Here is a 21,542-nt window from a genome sequence, read left to right on the forward strand (position 1 = left end):
AAGTAGTTTAATTGTTACCAGTTAGCCAAACAATTTCTCCAGTCCATGAAAAATAGTAACCAATTCCCAGTGAAGAAAGAGAAAAGAAAGAAAGGATAGCAGGAATAGCCAGTTATGCAAATCTACTATCCACTGTATATTCTAGGGGTAACAAGAGGGTAAAGGGAACTAGAGCAGAGATACACACATAGAGAGTCCACTGAGTCAGATTTCTTCCCCAAAATAATTCACAAATTCAGAAAGGCAAAGAAGAAGGAAGAAGTGTATGACAAGATTAAAAAAAAAGAGAGAGAGAGACAAGAGAGAGAGAAGGGAGAAGATAAGAAAAAGAGCTGTAATTAAAGAGCAGTGAAAGAAAATTTCCAAATGTGTATCAGTGAATTCAAAAAAGCACCCTGTTTGGTGGTGTGGGGGATCCTGCTAGGAGCTGGTCCCCAGGAACTGCTTATGGGGTGGGGCAGGTAGGAGGTATGCTTGAAAATTAAAAGGAAGAAAAAAGTCTTTCCCCCTTTTTTCCCTACTCTAATTCTTAACCCAAATTAAGTTATAGTCACCTCCTTGGTGTCACCGCTAGGACCCCTTATTGGCTGGCCTGCTAAAGGCAGAAAATCCTACCGTTTCCAGGAGATGTGGTCGGAGCTCAGCCACTAGCAGCTTCTCACTCTGCCATCTTCTGGGAACCCCCCCTCCAGACTTTTTGAAAGGATTTCTCAAAAATGAAAACTAGTTCCAAGTCCTTTTGATCCAATGAGAGCTGTACTCAAGAAGTCCTCGGATCCGCCCTCAGGGTCGCGGTGGTCCCCGGAGACTCCCAAGAGAAAGCCCGGAGCTACAGTGCTCCCTCCCGGTCCTCTGCCGGCTGCCCAGCAGCGCTCTGCAACTGGCGGAGGAGCTCCCTTCCCAGGCGGAGGACAATGCCCGGCGCACCCACCTTGCCCACCGCAGCCTGGGAAGTCTGGAGCAGCCCGTCCGCTATTCTGCACCACCTTTACTCTAATTCTTAACCCAAATTAAGTTATAGTCACCTCCTTGGTGTCACCGCTAGGACCCCTTATTGACTGGCCTACTAAAGGCAGAAAATCCTACCGTTTCCAGAAGATGTGATCAGAGCTCAAGCCACTAGCAGGTTCTCAGTCCGCCATCTTCCGGGAACCGCCACTATGCTGAATTTCATTAGCAACATTGCCTTAACCACAGCAGAAATTAATCCATAGACTGAAATCGAAAGCCCTTTGGAAGACTTTTGAAAATTGGCATGTTTATCAATATGACTAACAAGGTCATTTGAGATCTAACACACCAAAACAAGTGCTTGTCTACTGGAAATAAAACTAATGGAATAATAAATGTCTCTAAGGTTGTGGGAGGTGAATTTCTATAACTGAGAAGTTCAGCTTTCAGACAGTTATTCCGGAAGGAGTTCATATTCAGTAATGCAGCAATTTATATTCTCTGTTTTCACACACACACACACACACACACACACACACACACACACACACACACACACAACAATCAACTCTAGATTATCATATGTCATAATATGAATTTACTGCAGAGGTTAACTTGTCTAAAATGCACAAAGATAGAACTTGAGTCAAGGTTATCTCACTCTAAATGGTGTCTTTCAAGTTTTGTCAATAACACTGTTATCTACTGAATAAACATCAGATATAAGGGCAGCTGTCTATACTATCAGTTACTCAAGAGGGTCTGTTGACTCATTTCTTCTAAAGTTACATAAAAATTTTTGCATTTTGACCAATCTTATATGTGTAAATGGAATTTCATCACTATTTTACCTTGAATTTTTCTTTAACAAAATGTAACTGTGAGCATCTTTTCTGGTTACTTTAGCATTATTTCTTTATCTAAATTAAATCATTATATTCTTTGTGTATTTTTCTTTCCAGTAGTTTTGCCATGAATTTCTGGATGTGTACTTATATAATGTGAACAGTAGTCATTTGTTTTGTATGTAGACTGAAAATATTAGCTCTAAATATACAAATTAATTTCATGCTATATTGTATAATCCTGTGTCAAGAATTGTAAAGAGTTTGAGACTTTAACCTATTTACAAGATATTCAGTTATACGCCCAAGGTAATAGAGATACTGATATGACACAAGAGACACCTGGGTCAATGATAAAAGTTAGTTTACCACTCATAATAATAGCGGTAGCTACTTTGTCAGAATTTTTGTACCTGTCCCCTGAGATTCAGCAGAGATTGCCAAAAAGCACCTGTAGTCGGTTGCATGGAGAATAGAATAAGGTGAAAAAATCTTTGATCATTTATAATAAGCACAATGTGTATGTTCCCTCTGCTCATAAGGGAAATACTGTGTCTTCTAAAGTTATTCATTATACATTCTTGGAAAGGTTGACAGAAAATGTGCTGTCTTTCTTTACAAAATACTCAGAAATATGAGCCTACAGAGGACTGACTCTCAACAATCTGACCTCTCATTTCTATGCCATTGTCACTACTGACAATTTTTCTACAAGCACACTGATCCCTGAGCCACTCTTATTACTCTATCAACAAAGACTGAGTCCAAATCCATCAATTTGTCTCATGCAGTATTTAATTATCAAAGGACTCCAAGGGACAGCCAATTGGCAGTATTGATCCCAACTGTGCCCCCACTAGAGCCTCGACCTAATGAGTTGAACAAATCCCATAAATAATCAGGGTCTCTTTCTAAAAGTTGATTGGAATTCTCTCTTAAATTTTTGTGATGACCTTTCTACTTGGTTTGAAGTTTTCAACTAGTTAGTTACAGCAGGATCTATTAGCAATGGCACAGACTTCTTAGCCTACAAGCTCAGGGCAAGTCCACCATCTACTATAATCTTGGTCAGTTAGTATAAGTCTGCCCTTAGGATCTTCCAGGGTCAAAGTTGTTCAGTTAGATATAACTCCGTAGGTGCCAAGGTTTTGTTTCAGACCCACTACTAGAAGTCTGTCATTATTCCAGTAGTTATGATCTTAGCTATTATTTCCAGCTTACACCATAATTTTCTTTTGTGAAAATCAGGAGTGGCAGAGACAAAGGGATTTTTATAAAACGTATACCAAGTCATTATGGAGCACACTGTATTCAGCCAACCTCTCATTATCATTATGATCTAGGACTGCAAGAGTCCAAGAATTTCTTTTTCTTAGTTAATATTTTTGCCTTTTATATTTTAATTTATTTTGGATAGCAGCAGAAAGAAAGTGAGAAGAAAGGGGAAGGGGAAAGAGGCACTCATGGCACTGTTTCACTGATCAAAACACAAATAATTATTCTATCACCCATGGAGCCTCACCCACTCTTACCGGTCGTGGATGCTCTTATGTGATGCCAGGGGTGAAGATCAGAGCCTCCTGCACAAATGGCAGGTACCCTACATGCTGAGCCACATCCTTGGTTTTATTTGCTTAGTTTATTTATTTTATTTATTTGTTATTAATACTATGTTACAAAATTGTCAGATGATAATGTGTAGTTCCACACCACACCCACCACCAAAGCTCTAAGTTGAACTGTTAGAGCAGCCTAGTTGAGCTTCCCAAGGAAGCCATGGTGCTCCCTATGTGATGCTGGGGCTCAAACCTAGGGTATTGTATACAGCATGGTGTGCACCTTATAGGGTCAGCTATCTCCTGGCCTAAAGTAGTATTGTTACTATTACACAAAAACTAACAGTATGTTTCCATTGGAAACTGAATCATTAAAAAGTTGTGACAATGTCTTTAATGTGAAGCATTCCAGAGAATATTTAGTTATCACTGCAAAGTGACAAAGCAGCTGGCACAACTGGTTTTATACTATAAAACTGTACAAGTTTTTATGCAGTAACTACTGAGGTAGGTAGAATTAAGACAAATTCTTTTTTTTTTTTTTGCCTCCAGGGTTATTGTTGAGGCTCAGTGCCTGCACTACGAATCCACTGCTTCTGGAGGCCATTTTTCCTATTTTGTTGTCCTTGTTGTTACCCTTGTTGTTGTCGTTATTATTGTTGTTGTCTGCTGTTGTTGTTGAATAAGACAGAGAGAAATAGAGAGAGGAGGGAAGACAGAGAAGGGAAGAGAAAGACAGACACCTGCTTCACTGCCTGTGAAGTGACCTCCCTGCCTGTGGGGAACCAGAGGCTTGAACTGGGATCCTTATGCCTACCCCGGTCCTTGCTCTTGGCGCCATGTGCACTCAACATGTACTACTGCCTGACACCCAAGTTAAGACAAATTCTAAGTGTTACATTATACAAGCCTACATTGTTGAGTGCTTAAACAGATAGTATTTTTTATAGTAGATAAAAGGCCTGCAAGTTTAAAAATCATACAAAACCATTCCCTGAGCATACTCAGAATAGCAAAAAAGTCATTCTTCAATTTCTTGAGCCTGATTACACATTATCTGATCGAGGTAAGAGGAAAAATTGCAGTTTAAATTTAAGTGGGGAGGTCAATAAAGTCACATATGGACGATCTGCAGTTTTAGTAGCTGCAAAGAACAGCTCGATTTCAAAAGTACTCATTAGCTTAATGCAAGGCCAAGCTGTGATTCCCACAGAGTCCCTTTAGGGCAAGTCTTGGGTGGGTGGAGGGGGTCAGGCATCCAGGCTGGGCAAAGTCACACTCCAAAGGTTGCATCAGCAAAGTTACTTACACAAGTCCAAGTGAGAATTCAAGATTCTAACTAGAGAACCTATTTTAAGGCTCCTCTTTGAATTTGTAATGTTTAGTTATTTATTCACATTATTCAGTATTTATCTTCCTAACTGAAAGTGATTTCCTGGTGTTTTTTATGATATTCTATTGCTATTAGTAGCACTCAGCAGATTTTTGCATTGTAATCTAATTTTAGCTTCTGTTTTTCTTACTCCTTTCAAGAAATATAACTATGTGAAAATGGGAAAGTTCATTTGTGAGTAGCTAATAATGACTCCAAACAAATTAAGTGTTGAGGTACAAGCAGTCCTTATTCTGTATCTACTTATTCACTTATTTTACACCAATTTGCTATATGCTTAATATGTAGCAGGTACAGTTCTATGGATTGCTGAGAAGTCATAAATAAAACCATAAGCTCTGCCTTGACATAACTTACATTAGCCTTAGGTGAAACAAATTTTTAAAAATTGTCAAAATATGTCACATTGGAAGTTAATAAGCTACTATGGAAAAAAAATGAAAAACATTGTGTGTGTGTTTGTGTGGAGGGGAGTGGAGGGCTGAGGTAATTTTGAATAATTTGACAGTGGCTTAAGAAGGCAGAGAGAGGAGAGATGATTGAGCCATGTAAATATCCAGGGAAAGAACATTCAAGAAAGAATGCTGGACAAAAAGCAGAGATGGTAGCAGGTCTGTTTTTTTCTGTAGATGGAAAAAGAAATGGGCAACATGAAAGGCATTGGATGATGAGAGAAAAAAATGATCAAGAACATCTTGTATGTGCTTGACAGATTGTTCACCAGCTAGGGCACCTACGATTTTTTAAAATATTTATTTATTTATTCCCTTTTGTTGCCCTTGTTGTATTTATTGTTGTAGTTATTACTGGATAGGACAGAGAGAAATGGAGAGAGGAGGGGGAAGACATAGAGGGGGAGAGAAAGATACCTGCAGACCTGCTTCACTGCTTGTGAAGGGACTCCCCTGCAGGTGGGGAGCTGGGGGCTCCAACCAGGATCCTTATGCTGGTCCTTGTGCTTTGCGCCACCTGTGCTTAACACACTGCACTACAGCCTGACTCCCCTGCACCTAAGATTTTCATTTCTTGTGGTTCAGGTTCAAGTCCTGTTACTATATAGGAGGTGATATGTGAATTGAGGGGCTCCAGTGCTGTGGTGTCTCCCATTCTGTCTGTGTCTCCGTTTCTCTATCTGAATGAAAAAGTGCCTTGGGTTAGTGAAATCAGGCATGTGTGAGGTTTCAAAAAGCAAAAAAGCAACAATAACACACATAATAGAAGGGAAAAAAAAACCCAAAACATAAGCACTTATATAAGATAAAACACCTAGCTTGTTTGATTTCTTCTAAGTTCAACTGTACAAAAGTGTTGCAGTTTACCTTGGAAATTAATGTAAGAGAGGACATTTTAAGCAAAAGAATGACTAATCTCTTTTGTATGTTAATAGGATCACTGTCAGGTATCTGAAAGTAGACTGCAGCATGCAAAGTCAAAAGGGAGTCTTAGAAGTTAATACATTTGTATAGGAGAGCTATGAGGGTGACCTAGACAGTCAAAGAGGTTAAGAAGTCAGTTTTTGGATGGAGTTGTCAGTTAAAGATAATATAATATACTGGCAATTTTTAAAAGTAAAAGTTGTGAGAAACATAAATATAGATAAAGAAGGGGAAATATAATTTAATATTGCGAATTTATATCTGCAGCTTAATATGTGGAAGAGTGGAAGTAGAGGGGGCCTAGGGCCCTTGATGAGGAGGACAAAAGTATGGGCTAGAGAGCTGTTTTCCAGAACTGGGAAGCCATACACCTGTATAAACAAATGTATTATAATTTATTAACCTCCAATAAAATAAAATAAAAATATTTTCACTTGAATTAAATATATTCATGTTGTCACTAACACACTGAGATAGCTGTTATCATTTTCACTTTGCAGATAAGAAAACAGACAGGAAGTTGTTCAGTAGTCTACTAGTCCATTAGTTCAGCCATGATTCAACCCTGAATACTCTATCTACCTCCAGAATATATACACGCTAGTGACATTAGGTGATAAGCAAAATTACACAATTTCATTGAAATCTTTTTACAAAAGCAGGCTACTATAGACAGACATAGACACACACATACACCCAACCTGAGTCACAAAACAAAAATATGTAGCACCATCTAGTGGCATTACTACTCAGTTTACATTAGATTACTGTAGACAACTGTCTAAGAGAAGTAACTAAGTATGTTTCTATAGATGCTATAAATAATATGCAACTTTCAGCTTTAAAACTGCCCTTATCTTTTATGTATAATAATATTTATTCATTCATGTACATTGTAACTAGTTTATGGGTAGATTTGATATAAATAAAACATTCTATATATTTTATTCAGCACTTGGCAAAAACTAGATTATGAATTTAGGAACATTTTATAAATATTGATTGATTGACTTTTTATAGGAGAAAAACACTGAGAAGGGGGGTGGTGAAAGAATTAATGAACCAGAACAGTGTTCAACTGTGATATAAAGTGTTGACAGGAACTGAATTTATAATCTCTGGGTCCTCAACAATGTAAGCTGATATTTTAAAAGACTGAGCTATATCCCCAGACTGAATTTAGGAACATTTGTGAGAAAATACATTTGTTGACAAAACTTGTGGGGAAATCAGTGTTTTTAAAATGGTCATTAAATATAGTATTAAAAATATCACAGAACAGCGGTGGCAATGAAATAGTTAACTTTACTTAGGGCTAGAGGAAGATTCATGCAAGATGCTCTAATATTTCTACCTTCACGCTAACTACAAAATATCATTATGTTCTCATGCTAAAAGCTGATTAATTTGCAACTATTCAATATACTACCACTAGACTTAAATATCCATTAATGCACATTAACTACCTATATAGTATATTCCTCATTTTGCTGATGTATAATTAGTTAGTTCTTGTAGTCTACATTTTTTTTATAAAGAGGGGTCAGAAAATCAGAATGCTTAATTTTAAATACAAGTTTCAACACTTACTTAGAGAGTTTAAATAGAACTATTTAGTCTCTCTGTGCTGTATTTTCTCTTCTATATAGTCAGATAATTATAGTGCTTAATTTACGGGTGGTTGTAATAAAATACTACAGTTATTCTTATATTTCTATCATTGATATTTTATATTTTCATTATTTTTGTTGATTATTATATTCAAGTAAAACAAAAGATAATAATAACTAAGAATTCTCTAAGGAACTAATCCTAAAAGTACAAGACTTCTCATATGTAAAAAAAAAAAACACTCAATATTAAAACTTTAATGGGAAAAGAATTAAAAGAGTGGCCAGGAGGTGGCCCAGCAGGCCTGAGTATATGTCAGTGAGTGTGAGATGCAGGTTTGAACCCTGTCATCACATATTACTGAATGGATTTTCTTGTCCCTCTCTCCCACCTTTTGCATACATATAAAATATATATTTTAGCAGAATAAAAGCAATGGATAAGTTTAGATGTTATTAATTAAATATCTCATCACAATGCATTGAGACAACTCATTTTATTATTTTAATTATAAATTATTTATTTACTATTGGATAGAGACAGAGAGAAATGGGGAGGGAGAGGCAGAAAGGAAAAGAGACAGAGAGGCACCTGCAGCCCTGCTTCACCACTTATGAAGCTTTTCCCTTGCAGGTGGGGACCAAGGACTTGAACCTGGGAACTTGTGCGTTGTAATGTGTGTGCTTAACTTGGCCCCTCATTTCACTTTTTAAGATTTATTTATTTATTTACTTATTATATAGACAGAGAGAAATTGAGAAGCGAGGAGGGAGATAGGGAAAGAGAGCGTCACTGAAGCACTGCTTCACTTCACCCCTCATGAAGCTTTCCATCTGCAGGTGGGGACCAGGGTCTTGAACTGTGGCATATGCGCTTAACCAGGTTGACCCTGCGGAAACTAATTTCAAAAAGGCAAAAATTACCCCACGACTAGAGGATGCCGCGGCTCAGAGCTCCCTTGTCACCAAAAGCTTCTTAGGCTCTTGAGGGACCCATACAGACCAGACCACACAGGGACTTGCGGGGACAGGTGGCAACATGGAGCCCCAGGGAACCCTCCTCCCACTTCCGACTGACTCACCTTCTCTAAGACAGATGCTTTAGGACCCTTCAGAGAAACAGAATCAGCAGATGCTTTATAGATATTTGCGTGATAGGTGTCGCTTCTCAGGCTTCCCGTGTGACAACATGCACAAAGATAACAACCGCAAGTGACTTTGCACAGAACATCTCCCGCCTTCCTATCCGGAAATCCTGCGAGATATCCCGAGATCAGCCTTTCTCCAGGTCTAGACAGCTATTCCCTCAGCTCAACATCTTCCTGTCCATCTGCCTCCCAGACATCCATCAGGACTGGGAAGCTCCAAATCCATTAAGCAGGTCATCAGGCTGGAGACTCATGGCAATGTTGCAATTTAATTCCGAACTCTCTGCTGGCAGCATTCTTTCTTTGGTCAGTACTGTTTATTTAGGTCTTCAACTAATTGGATGGTAACCACTCACAGAATGTGGAAAATTTGCTTTACTGATTTAAATGTTGACCTCATGGGGAGGAAGCATGTGGGGGGTAGTATAATGGTTATGCCGAAAACCTTTAATGTCCTGGGCTACAAAAAGTCCAAATTCAGTCCCCTGCACCACAATCCAAAGTGTGCAGTGTTTTGGTAAAAATAAATGTTAATCTCATTTTAAAATGACCTTTGCAGAAATGGTTTATGTTCGATCAAATGTCTTGGTGCTATGAAGTGAACAAATTAATATATAAAATAAACAGTCACAGGCTGACAAAATAACTCATCTTGGTAGTTCACTGCTTTGCTATGTATAAGACCCAGGTTCGAGTCTGGTCCCCAACACACTGATGGAACTTTAGATACTATGATTCTCTCTCTCTCTCTCTCCCTCTCTCTCTCTCTCTCTCTCTCTCTCTCTTCCTCACTATCTGAAAATAAAGGAACAAAAACTAATCATCACAATACTCCATTTATTATTATATAGGACTTATCCTTACTTTTCTAAATATACCTCACTACTTCCATGCCACTATAAATCCATTCTGGTCTCTTATCTGAAGTTTTGTAAAACTCTTGTACTATTGCTTTTGGATCTAATACTGTGGGAAAAAGTATTGGAAGCCTTAGAAAACATATTATTTCTGATATTTTTAGTAATATATCTATTTATAGATGTGAATCTCTTTGGGGAAAAAAAAAGAGATTGTGATACAAATGTGTCCATCACCATATTTAGGAAACATTATTAAATAAACAACTATTGCAATGTAATTCTTTTCCACAATATTTACTGTAAGTCATGCATTTAAAGCTAAACTTCACAAGTCTGCATGCTATCTGTGTTGTAGTCGTTGATTATAGCACCTGTACCTAGAAGAATGTCTGATTTATAACAATGCCATGATTATTATTTGGTAAAGAAGTTAGGAATAGTCAATGGTGAATAATGAGAAAATTTAAAAAATATAAATAATATGAAATAGATGCCTTTATACTACATATATATTCTTCACCATGAAAATTCATTAATTTCAAGTGAATTACATTAACCTTAGAAGAAATTCAAAAATTCTCTGTGTTACCAATTACCATCTGTGAATGGATACTTTTATTTCCTAAAAGAAGAAAACCACAGTATAGTAAAGGAGTTATAGGGTAATACATAAGAAAATATTATGACTATTTTAATAAAGTTTATTATACCTTCTTGGCTTACTAGGACTAAAACATTTCAAATTTTAAGTAGAACTGAATATAATCTATATACTGTAGCAAGAAATGGCATAATATACGAACACCTTTTAGGCATCTTTGTAAATGCTGCAAAAACTCATTTAGCATATGTTTTAAATACCTTCTCTATACTAGTGGAATAAGTCTAAATTAAAAGAATCATTTTCATGATTTTATACCTGTATTACAGGAAGAAAATCCAAAATTTTGTTTTTCTCTTTGTTTACCTTTCAGTATTTTAAATAAATAGGTGATGTGACTATTTAAAATCCTAGTTGTGTAATTTATTTCCCACATTTTTTTTGTATTATTGTTATGTGTTTTTGTTTTGGTAATAATACAACCAAGGAATTCTTAGTAAAAAAAAAAAGACTATTTTGATGATAAATAAGATGTACATTTTTAAATCAATGTATACATTAATTCCATACAAAACACTAAAATATACCAACTAAAATAGTTTTAGGCCTCAATTTTTATTTCTTTTCATAATAAGATTAAAAGGAAGTCTGAGGTTAAATTAGAGAAAAATAATCATCCTATGGCTATGTGACAAGAGTATACATATTATGACATCTCATATGTGATATTATTACATGAGTCTATTCCTAATCTTCAAGTTTATCAACTCCTATAACTTATGTAATTATCTATAAACAAAACCATATTTGTTATGTAAGATAACATGAAGAAGTAAATTTTATTAGATGAAGTTCTATAATTATCCCATTTCCTTTTCAAATTGTGTTACTGATCTAAGCATTTGCTTTTTCTCTTGTTAGGACCTTATTAGTGACCTGAAGGAAAAACTTTCAGATCACTTTAAAGATGTCATGGTTGGCCTCATGTACCCACCACCACAGTATGATGCTCATGAACTCTGGCATGCCATGAAGGTAATGTTATGATGCAAAAAATGCCAAACAATATATATGCACTCATGAGACTCCCCCTCACCCCCTCATTAGAGAACCTGGAGTTTGAACCCTAGTATTTGCACTACTAATGTAAGTACTTTACTATATGTGCCACAGCTTGGCCCTTGTTAGATGAAATTCTTTTATTTATTTATTATTGAATAGGGACAGAAAGAAATTGAGAGCATGGGAGGAGATAGAAAGGGAAAGAGACAGAGAGACACCTGCAGTCTTACTTCTCCACATGGAAAGCTTTCCCCCTGCAGATAGGGACCAGGGGCTTGAACCTGTGTCCGTGTGCACTGTAATGTGTGCACTTAACCAAGTGCACCACCATCTGGCCCCTTAGATGAACTTTTTATATATAATATATCAGTATGTCATATAATGCTAATGGTTGCTTGATGTTTCCTATAAAACTTTCTATCTATAAAATCTCTATTAAAGATGACTTCATGTATGTGACTTCAAGAGAATATATATATATAGAGAGAATATATATATATATATATATATATATAGTGCTTATTACAAATGTGTGTGCAAATGGCATTTTAAAAAGGCAGGAAGAAGCTCCTGAAACATCCCTGGGTAATTAGAAATCACTTCTTCTCACCAGAATTTTCCAAAAATTGATACTCCAGCAGCAAAACAGAAATAGCCAGGAGCACTGTTTAAACATCTTTCTCAGTTTATTAAATTAAGTTAAATTTATCTTGTTTTATTTTATTACCAGAACATTGCTCATCTCTGAATTATGATAGTACTAGGGACTGAAACTCATACCTTTGCATGGAAGTCTTTTTCTATAAACACTATGCTATCTCCCCAACCCTCTCCATATTATTTATAAATCTCTATACTGTTTTAATCTAAGTTACAGAACGGAGCTTCATATATTATCTTTGCAGCTAAAAATGGCAGAACTATAACTGAAACTGGGCTATCTTCTTTACAGACACACTTCCTTTCTCTCCACCATCCTTCAGAGCACCAAGAATGTTGAATCCCATTCTATTTATAAAGTGAATTGTTATTCTAGATACAAATGTCTTCCTATTTCTCTCCTTTGTTATTTCTAGGGGGTTGGCACTGATGAGAACTGCCTCATAGATATATTATCTTCAAGAACAAATGGAGAAATTTTCCAAATACAAGAAGCCTACTGTTTGCGTAAGGAAATATACATATATGCATTGTTTTTACACATTTATAAACTTTATACTTTCCAAATAACACACAAAACACTCTAGTTTATATATTTTGAAGAATTTTCTAAGGTATTCAAAGCTGAACTACGACTCTCTCAACACCAATTAACTCTCCAAGTAAAACTGATATTTAAGATAGGAACTACTGAAAACTTTCGTAGACTATCAGGTTAAGCACATTTTCAAGGAAAATAATTGCAAGTTTCTATGAGTTCGGGGTTTTTGTTAGGGCTCAACACAGTTGTTTAGGGAGCATTTTATCTAAAGCCCTGTGTAGAGCAGGTACATAGACAAAATAAGACAAAGTATCATAATTACTCATTAGACTCTATAAATGTGAAAAGATATTTACTTTACATAAATTTCATTACAACTATTGTATTCTATCTCAAAATTCAACTCTTACATATTTTGAAAGTAGAAAGGTTGATGATTTCTGTTTATAAAATTTTATTGCCTTAAATTTCATTACATCATGTATTATGTGACATTGCATATCAAGAAAAATGTTCCAGAAAGTCAGTTATATTGGATGTGAATAAAAGCAAGGTCTTCCCCTGAAGAATGAAACACGTATCTTCACTTAAAATAATAAAAATAAAACAAAGCATTTTGGAAAATCACTGACTTAGGCAGATATCTATGAAAATAGAGTACATAATCTCAGTTTTGAGAATAATAGTCTGTAAAATGACTTTCAGTTTTGTTTTCAGTCTTGTGACAAAGGTAGTGGTTTTGTGCCTGTGTTACTATTAGGTATTATAATTCTTTCATAGTTTTTTGGCTAAGAGTAAGTAGAGTGTAATGAAAGACAAAGATATGGGCAGATTGATTGCATTTCCTGTGATTTCCACTCACAAGTTAGGAAATGGCATTAACATATTCAGAGTTCATTGACATATGTTTCTAGATTAAATCATATGTGTGACATGGATGTTTTCTTATTCAGAATATAATCGTAACCTTCAAGAGGACGTTTACTCAGACACTTCAGGACACTTCAGAGATACTCTCATAAACCTGGTCCAGGTATAAAATCCCAAAATTTATATAATTGCTATAAAATATCAATACTATCTTGTAAATATTCTTATAAGCACCTAATGAATTAAGAATGGATAATTAAAACTATCTGGATCTGTTTAAAGAGTTAATAAAAAAGGAGTCGGGTGGTGGTGCACTCAGTTAAGGGCACACAATACGAAGTACAAGAGCCTGTACAGGGAACTGGGTTTGACAGGAGGGAAAGTTCACAAGCAGGGAAGCAGGTCTGCAGGTGTCTCCCCTCTCCTCTCTCAATTTATCTCTGTCTTAGCCAATAAAATAGGGGGAAAAAATGGCCTCCAGAAGCAGTGTAGTACCAGTCCAAGCCCCAGCAAAAACCCTGAGGGCCTGGTAGTGGCTCACCAAATTAAGCATACATACTACCAAGGCTCCAGGTCAAGCCCCTGCTCCCCACCTTCAGGGTGTGGGGGGATCATTTCACAAGTGATGAGCCAGGTCTGCAGGTGTTTCTTTCTCTCTTCCTCTCTTCTCAACTTCTCTCTGTCTTATTCAATTAAAAAAAGGGAAAAATCAGAATTTGATAAATTGCAGATGAACCTATAGATAGATATCCAAGTAACTACATTGGTTCTCAGTATTGCCTATACAAATCCTGTTGATAATTATTTCAAATTAAGATTAGAAACCTGTCACTTAATTTTTCTGTACTAAATTGATATTATGTAGTTACACATTTCTTGAAATATAATATGCACTAATTTTACAATAGCAATTGTATATTTAGGTGTGATTATCTCCTCTCTTATGCAGTATCTTAAATACAGTACCAAAAGAGTAGCACTATATAAATAAACAAAAACTTCATTCTTTCTTTATAATATTTTAAAAGGTAAGTCTTCTTGCATTTACAGTCAAGTTTATGTATGTATATATTTACAAAGTCTTAATTGTGTCATTTTAATGATCTTTTAAAAGGCTAATGTGTGAAAGTTTCTTGGTCTCATCTCTAATCTTATAGAAAAATAATATTGATTATACCATATGCCGTGGTATACTATTTTAAATACAATTTTGATATGAACATGTCAGTTTTATGATTAGCTACCGTTAGTTGGGAAACTAATAATTTACAAAGAAATAGTTACTATGTATGTAGTTACTAATCTCTCCAGGATAGACGTTTGTACCCCTCACCTACCATAACTCTGACAGATTCCTCCAACATAGTACACTGGGTCTCCAAAACATAGAAATAATCAGTTTTGGTAACTATATAATCATTTCTATTAATATAAGTTCCATTAAAAATAACAAAAGGCGGTGGGGTAGATTGTATAGTGGTTATGCAGAGACTCAAGGGGCCGGGAGGTGGCGCACCTGGCTGAGCGCACATATTACAATGTACAAGGACCTGGGATGGAGCTTCTGGTCCCCACCTGCATGGGCAAAGTTTCCGAGTGAAGTAGGGCTGCAGGTGTCTCTCTGTCTCTCTCCCTCTCTATCTCCCCCTTCCCTCTCGATTTCTAGCTGTCTGTATCCAATAAATAAAGCTAATAAAAAAAGAATAAAACAAAAAAGAGAGACTCTCATGCCTGAGGCTCCCAAGTGCCAGGTTCAATCCCCCAATAATAATTATAATAATAATAAATATAAGGGAGTCGGGCAGTAACACAGTGGGTTAAGTGCACATGGCGCAAAGCATGAGGACAGGTGTAAGGTTGGAGCTCTGGGCTCCCCATGTGCAGGGGAGTCACTTCACAGGTGGTGAAGCAGGTCTGCAGGGTGTCTTTCTCTCCCCCTCTCTGTCTTCCCTTCCTCTCTCCATTTCTCTCTGTCCTAACAATGTCAATATCAATAACAACAATAATAACTACAACAATATAAAATAACAAGGGCAACAAAAGGGAAAATACATAAATATTAAAAACTTTAAAAAATAAAATAAATATAATTATAAAAATAACAAACAAAAACCAAATATAAAGTATAATTTGATTTTCTTATTCTTTATTTTGGTTTTGGCCTGAAGCATATGTTTAGAAATTGCTTCTGTGGGGCCGGGCAGTGGTGCACCAAGTTAAGCACATATATTACCATGTGATGCATTGGATCGACCTTCCCGTGGTGCATCTCGTGAGTACCCATTCATTGGGGAAACTGACTCCCTAGCCGGCAAACGCTAGAAGAAGAAGAATTACCATGTGCAATTTCCTAGGTCAAGCCACTGATCACCACCTGTGGGGGGCATGGGACATTAGGAAACCTTTCACCAACCTTGCGCCATGTCCAATTCGGCTTTCTAATCTCATAATTAAATTCTGTGTGTTATACATGGAAAGTCAGTTATATTTTTTGAGGGAAGAAACAGTATGAAGGGAAAAAAATTAGTCTGAAGGAACAAAGTCCAATGCAGACTAAAGTAAAAGAAGAGGGCTTCATTGATGATGAATCCTTATCTGGAAAAATGACATCATTTCACACAGAAGAGGAGGAAGGGGCAAGTTTTAGGGTGGGTGGGAAAGTCCAACATGAGCAAGTATTTGGCTGGCTCAAGCTGCTCTTACTGAACAGAGAAGTTTCATCTGATTGGAGAACTGAACAAGATGCTAGGCAGAAGAGTTTCTGGTGAGCAGTATAGAATCACATGATTTATCATTTAACCTTTTTGAAATTTATATTAAAATATATATTAAGTAAATTAAGTGCTGTGAACTATATTCTCAATTCCCTCCCAATACAATATCCAAAAATTATTCAATTGTTATAATTATGTCCTCTGTTTCCCTATTTATTTAATTTTAGGATCAAAAGAAAGACTATAGTTTTTATCTTCTTTTTTTTTTTTAACAAAATTGCTTCTTGTTATACTGAATTAGAATATAGGAATCTCAAGGTATTCTTGAAATGAAAGTACTAACAATCATTGTCATATTTTGAGAGACCATCTTTTACATAGTCAATATATATATTTTTTCTAATGGCACTATTTCTAGTAGGGAAACAATTCCTGGTTGAATTGGTCTCTCCTTAAAATATGACAATGATCGTTAGCACTTTCATTTCAAGACTACCTTGAGATTCCTATATTCTAATTCTTCTTGAAAATTAATGTGAATTGTAAATCAACTCAAAATACTTCCTGAATGCTTATATTAAAGTAGATTCACAGGAAATATCTGCCAAACTACGAAATTTATGTACAAATTACTCTGGAGATTATAACGTTTTCTCAAAGATTAAGAATAGGAACTACCCAACTGAAGTCTATTATCATGGTTTTTCTGAGCTACCTTATGACAGTTTCTCAAACTATTAAATTGAGGCCTCTGAGAATGATTTTGCTCTCAGTTTTCAGTAATTGGATGCAGTATACAAATCTTCTCTAAGTATTTTCAGCTAGATCTTAATGTGTTCTTTTCTATCTGTATCTTGTCTCTAACATAAGCTCTAATAATTTATAACCTTTTTTCATATATATATATATATCAATTACACATACCACAATGATGTCTTAAACTTAAATGACACAGTTTGGTTTGCTCTTGGTGGGAAGAAAAATTTCAGACTGACTTATTTATATATCTTTATTCTAGTCTGACTTAAATGTCATTGTAGTTAACTTCATGGAGATATTAACGGTGAATACCATTTAAAATAAATACCTGAAAATCTTATCTTTAAAAATCTATTTCAATTATATGAAACTGAAAAAAATATATTTAACATTTCTCACAAGTTTTATAAGTGTCGATGCTTACATAGCTATGTAACGTTACTGAGATGACTATGAAAGCTTTCAGAGAATTTTATCATACTACCAACTAATCTCTGAATTCTGTTATTCAAATATTTTTCTTTAGTTTTCCTTTATTGATTTACAAATTCAGTAAGCATTACCGAATACCTACACAGTGAAAAGAATTGTTCTAGACAATTGAGGATTATCAGTGAAGAAAAAATAAAGACTCTAGTCTTTAAGAATATTATGTTCTGGATGTGAAGGCGATCTGGCTGCGATATCTGTCACCCCATTGATCGCCAGGGTTGATTCAGCTGGTCTGGCTGGCTAGGTGGGTGTCCCCTTCCTCCCTCACAGCTCCATGTGCGTCCCTCCCAAAGCTACATGCTCTGTTGAAGAGGACTGCCTTCCCAGAATAGAGACAGACCAGGCATAGGTCGAGGGTATAGGAGTAGCTGCGCTCCCATGCTAGAACCTCCAAACAAGCTCTCAAGAATATTATGTTCTGGTGGGAGGATATGGAGAACTAAATAGTTTAATAAGCAGATCCATTATACAAATAATTACAAAGTGATGAAGGATACGGTAGAATAGGATTAAGAGTGACAGAAATTGTTGGGGCTAATATTACATAGGTTGACCAAAATAGGCATCAATGAGAAGATGATATATTACAAAGATTTAAATAAAAGAATGAGTCAACCAATTAATAGTGATAGGGTTTTCCAGGCATAGGGAAAAGATAAAAAAAAAAATTCTTGAGTAAGATACTGCCTAGTGAGCTTAAGGAAGAGAAAAGAAAACAACTGGTATCATTTGAACAGTAGAGCGTGGCTACTGTGGTAGTGGAAGACACTGTCAGAGTAAACAAATGAGATGTAAGGACTTTGCCTTCTACTCTGAGTGAAATGGGAGGTAAGTCATTACCGAGTTTTGAAAAGTGAACTTGTTTACAAATTATTGACTGAACCTTGGTTCACTAGTGTATGTGGTTTATGTTGTTGTTTGTTTTATTTTACTTTTATTGCCAAGAGGCATATTGCTGGGGCCTAGTCCCATCACTGTGAATCCACTATTCCTAGCAGGCCCCTCCCTTCCATTCCCTTCCATTTCCTCCATTTTTCCCCTCTCTCACTCACCCATCCAACCCTCCCTTCCTATCTTTTTCCCTTCCTTCCTTTCTCTCTCTCTCTCTCTCTCTCTCTCTCTCTCTTTCTTTCTTTCTTTCATTCTTTCTTCTTTTCCATCAGAATTATCACTAGAGGTCAGTGCCTCCATGAAGCCACCATTCCTAACAACTATTTCTTTCATTATTTTTTTCTGTCAGAGACAGATATATACATATACATATGCATATACATAGAGAGAGAGAAAAAAGAACTGCTGCACAGCTCCATTGCTTGTGAAGCCCCCCCCCACCCTACCAAACACATGCACAAGTGGTCACAGAGGTTTGAACCCAGTTCCTCACACATGATAATGATTTTGCCACCACTTGCCCCTTCCCAGTAGACGTTAATGAACTCATATAGGTTTATCAAGGCAAAACCATCTGTGAACCAATGACAATGATAATTTCTGGAAAAATTGTATCATCTTCTAGAGTAAAATAGTCTACATTTCTTGAATAATTTATAAAAGATAGGTCTTATGAAATGTGGGATTTTTTTTTGCTTCATTCTTTTCAGAAGTAGCAAACTTTCAAAATTATTGACATTTTTTTTTCCTTTCCAACTCTCTGAGTAGTATCTTATCATCATACTGAGTTCCATACCTGGCAGTGGATGCTAGGGGTTGAATTTAGCATTGCCATTTAACACACACACACACACACACACACACACACACACACACACACACACCACACACACAACTTAACACATACATTACCATGCACAAGGACCCAGTTTCCAGCACCCACTCTCCACCTATAGGGGGTTGCTTCACAAGTGGTGAAGCAGGTTTGCAGGAGTCTATCTTTCTCCCTATCACCTCCTCCCCTCTCAACTTTTATCTGCCCTATAAAATAAAGTCATAAGAAAGAATAAAAAAGGAAAAAATGGCCATCAGGAGTGTTGGATTCATGGTGCCAATACCATGTCTCAAAGATACTCTAGTAGCAGTAAAAATAGAATAAATGAGCAAGTAAAACACAACACAACCCCCCCACACACTCACACACACATACACACACACACTCACACACACACTCACAGAGTGAAGTAATAATCAATCAGAGAAATGCAAATAAAAACAAGAACTTCACTCTTGTGTGAATATCATAAATCAGAAATGATAGCAACAACAAATGCTGGAGAGGTTGTGGGGACAAAGTAACCCTCCTCCACTGCTGGTAAGAATATAATTGGTCAAACCCTTGTGGTGAGCAGTCTGGTGGAAAATTCTCAGAAAGATACAAATGGACCTACCCTTATGACCCTACAATTCCTCTCCTGGGGATATATCCTAAGGAACCAAACATACCCATTTGAAAAAGATCTGTGTGGTACCTATGGTCATAGCAGCATAATTTGTAATATCCAAAACCTGGAAGAAACCTTGGTGTCCAAAACCAGATGAGTGGCTAAGAAATTTGTGATATATGATAAATTATATATTAGTCGGTTGTTAAGGATGATGAATTCACTTTCTTCACCTCATCTTAGATGGAGCTTGAAGGAATCATGTTAAGTAAGAGAAGCCAGAAAGAGAAAATATGGGATGATCTCACTCATGGACAGAAATTGAGAAATAAGAATAGAAAATGGAAACATAACAAAGAACTTGGTATGGGTTTGTTGTGTTGCACCAAAGTAAAGGACCCTAGGGTAGTGAGGCGGGGCTTTCAGGTCCTGGTTCATGATGATGGAGGAGGACCTAGGCTGGAGGTGAGAGTGTTTCACAGAAAACATAAATTATACACATGTACCAACAACAGTATTTATAGTAAACTACTAGTCCCTATAATAAAAATTAAATGAAAACATAAAAGAAAATAAACAAAAGAGGAAGAAAAGAGAGAGAGAGAGAAAAGAAAAGTTTACTAAGGGAAACTGTGTTTATTTTACAGGGCAGCAGAGAGGAGGGCTATACTGACCCTGCCATGGCTACTCAGGATGCAATGGTAACTAGAATCAGTTCTCAAACTGACTTAGAACCATTGTAAAAAAAAAAAATCTGGGGTAATAATACTGTTTCCTGACTTTATGTTTCAGGTCTTGTGGGAGGCCTGTCAGCAGAAGACAGGAGAACACAAAACCATGCTACAGATGATTCTGTGTAACAAGAGCTACCAACAATTATGGCTGGGTACTTATTAATTAGGTCTCTCTCCAGCGACATAACTAATACAAAGCAAACAGTTAATGGGAAGGAAGCGGTAGGATAATGTCCTGTAGAAATAAAAATTAGTGGTCCAGGAGGTGGTACAGTGAATAAAGCACTGAACTTTCCAAAAAAAAAAAAAAAGTCTTTTTTTTTTCAAATTATGTTTATACAAGTATGCCTCTTATAAGGTCATTACAAATGAATAAAGTCTCCATATATATTTTTAATAGCTGTAATGTATGACCTTAAAATGTTAAACCATTGAGAAAATACTTTTACTCTATGGGGAACTTACTTCCTACTAGACATGACATACTATGCTGGGGCTCATGTGGGGTGGCTTCAGCCAGGAGGTAAGCTTACCGACCTTCTCTCACCAGTTCTAGTGACTGTGTGATAAAAAAAAAAAAGGGCTCGGGAGCATTTTGGTACAAACACTCAATTTATTTGAGGGTGGGCTTGGGTATATATAGAAAGTTAAACAAATAACATTTTTCAAATATGTCAGAAATTACAGGTTTCTTAAAGGTCAGCTTGCCCCTATGGTAGGGTGCTGGTATGACAAGAATTGATGTGATACATAAAGGTCAAGACAATTATTCTCCATGATGCAGGCAGGTTACTTATCCAAAGGCATTCAAGAGAGGCATAGGGGTTAAACCAGTAAGATGAGATAAGGAGAAGAAAAACAAGGCTTGATGTATATCAAAGGACATAAGGAAATAGAAGTTATGGGGTTTTTTCTGTCCGGTGTTTGGGGTGTATGATAGAATGTGTTCTCCTTTGTGATCAAAAGTTGAAGTGGATGTGTGAACTTTGAGTGACTATGTGAACTTTGAGTGAACCTTAAAGGAGGCCTGCTAG

At 36.4% G+C, this 21,542-nt stretch overlaps 1 protein-coding gene across 1 annotated transcript in view; it reads left to right on the forward strand.

Moving 5' to 3' along the window:
- Nucleotides 1–21,542, forward strand: part of ANXA10 (annexin A10) — a 51,527-nt gene that overhangs the window by 20,256 nt on the left and 9,729 nt on the right. Inside the window, exons 5-9 of the mRNA XM_007524538.1 lie at nt 11,262–11,375; nt 12,479–12,569; nt 13,557–13,636; nt 20,422–20,475; nt 20,567–20,660. Coding sequence (XP_007524600.1) covers nt 11,262–11,375; nt 12,479–12,569; nt 13,557–13,636; nt 20,422–20,475; nt 20,567–20,660 — 433 coding nt within the window. The remainder of the gene's footprint in view (nt 1–11,261; nt 11,376–12,478; nt 12,570–13,556; nt 13,637–20,421; nt 20,476–20,566; nt 20,661–21,542) is intronic.

The sequence above is a fragment of the Erinaceus europaeus genome, chromosome 2 (genome assembly GCF_950295315.1).
Source record: "Erinaceus europaeus chromosome 2, mEriEur2.1, whole genome shotgun sequence".
In the NCBI taxonomy this organism is placed as follows: domain Eukaryota; kingdom Metazoa; phylum Chordata; class Mammalia; order Eulipotyphla; family Erinaceidae; genus Erinaceus; species Erinaceus europaeus.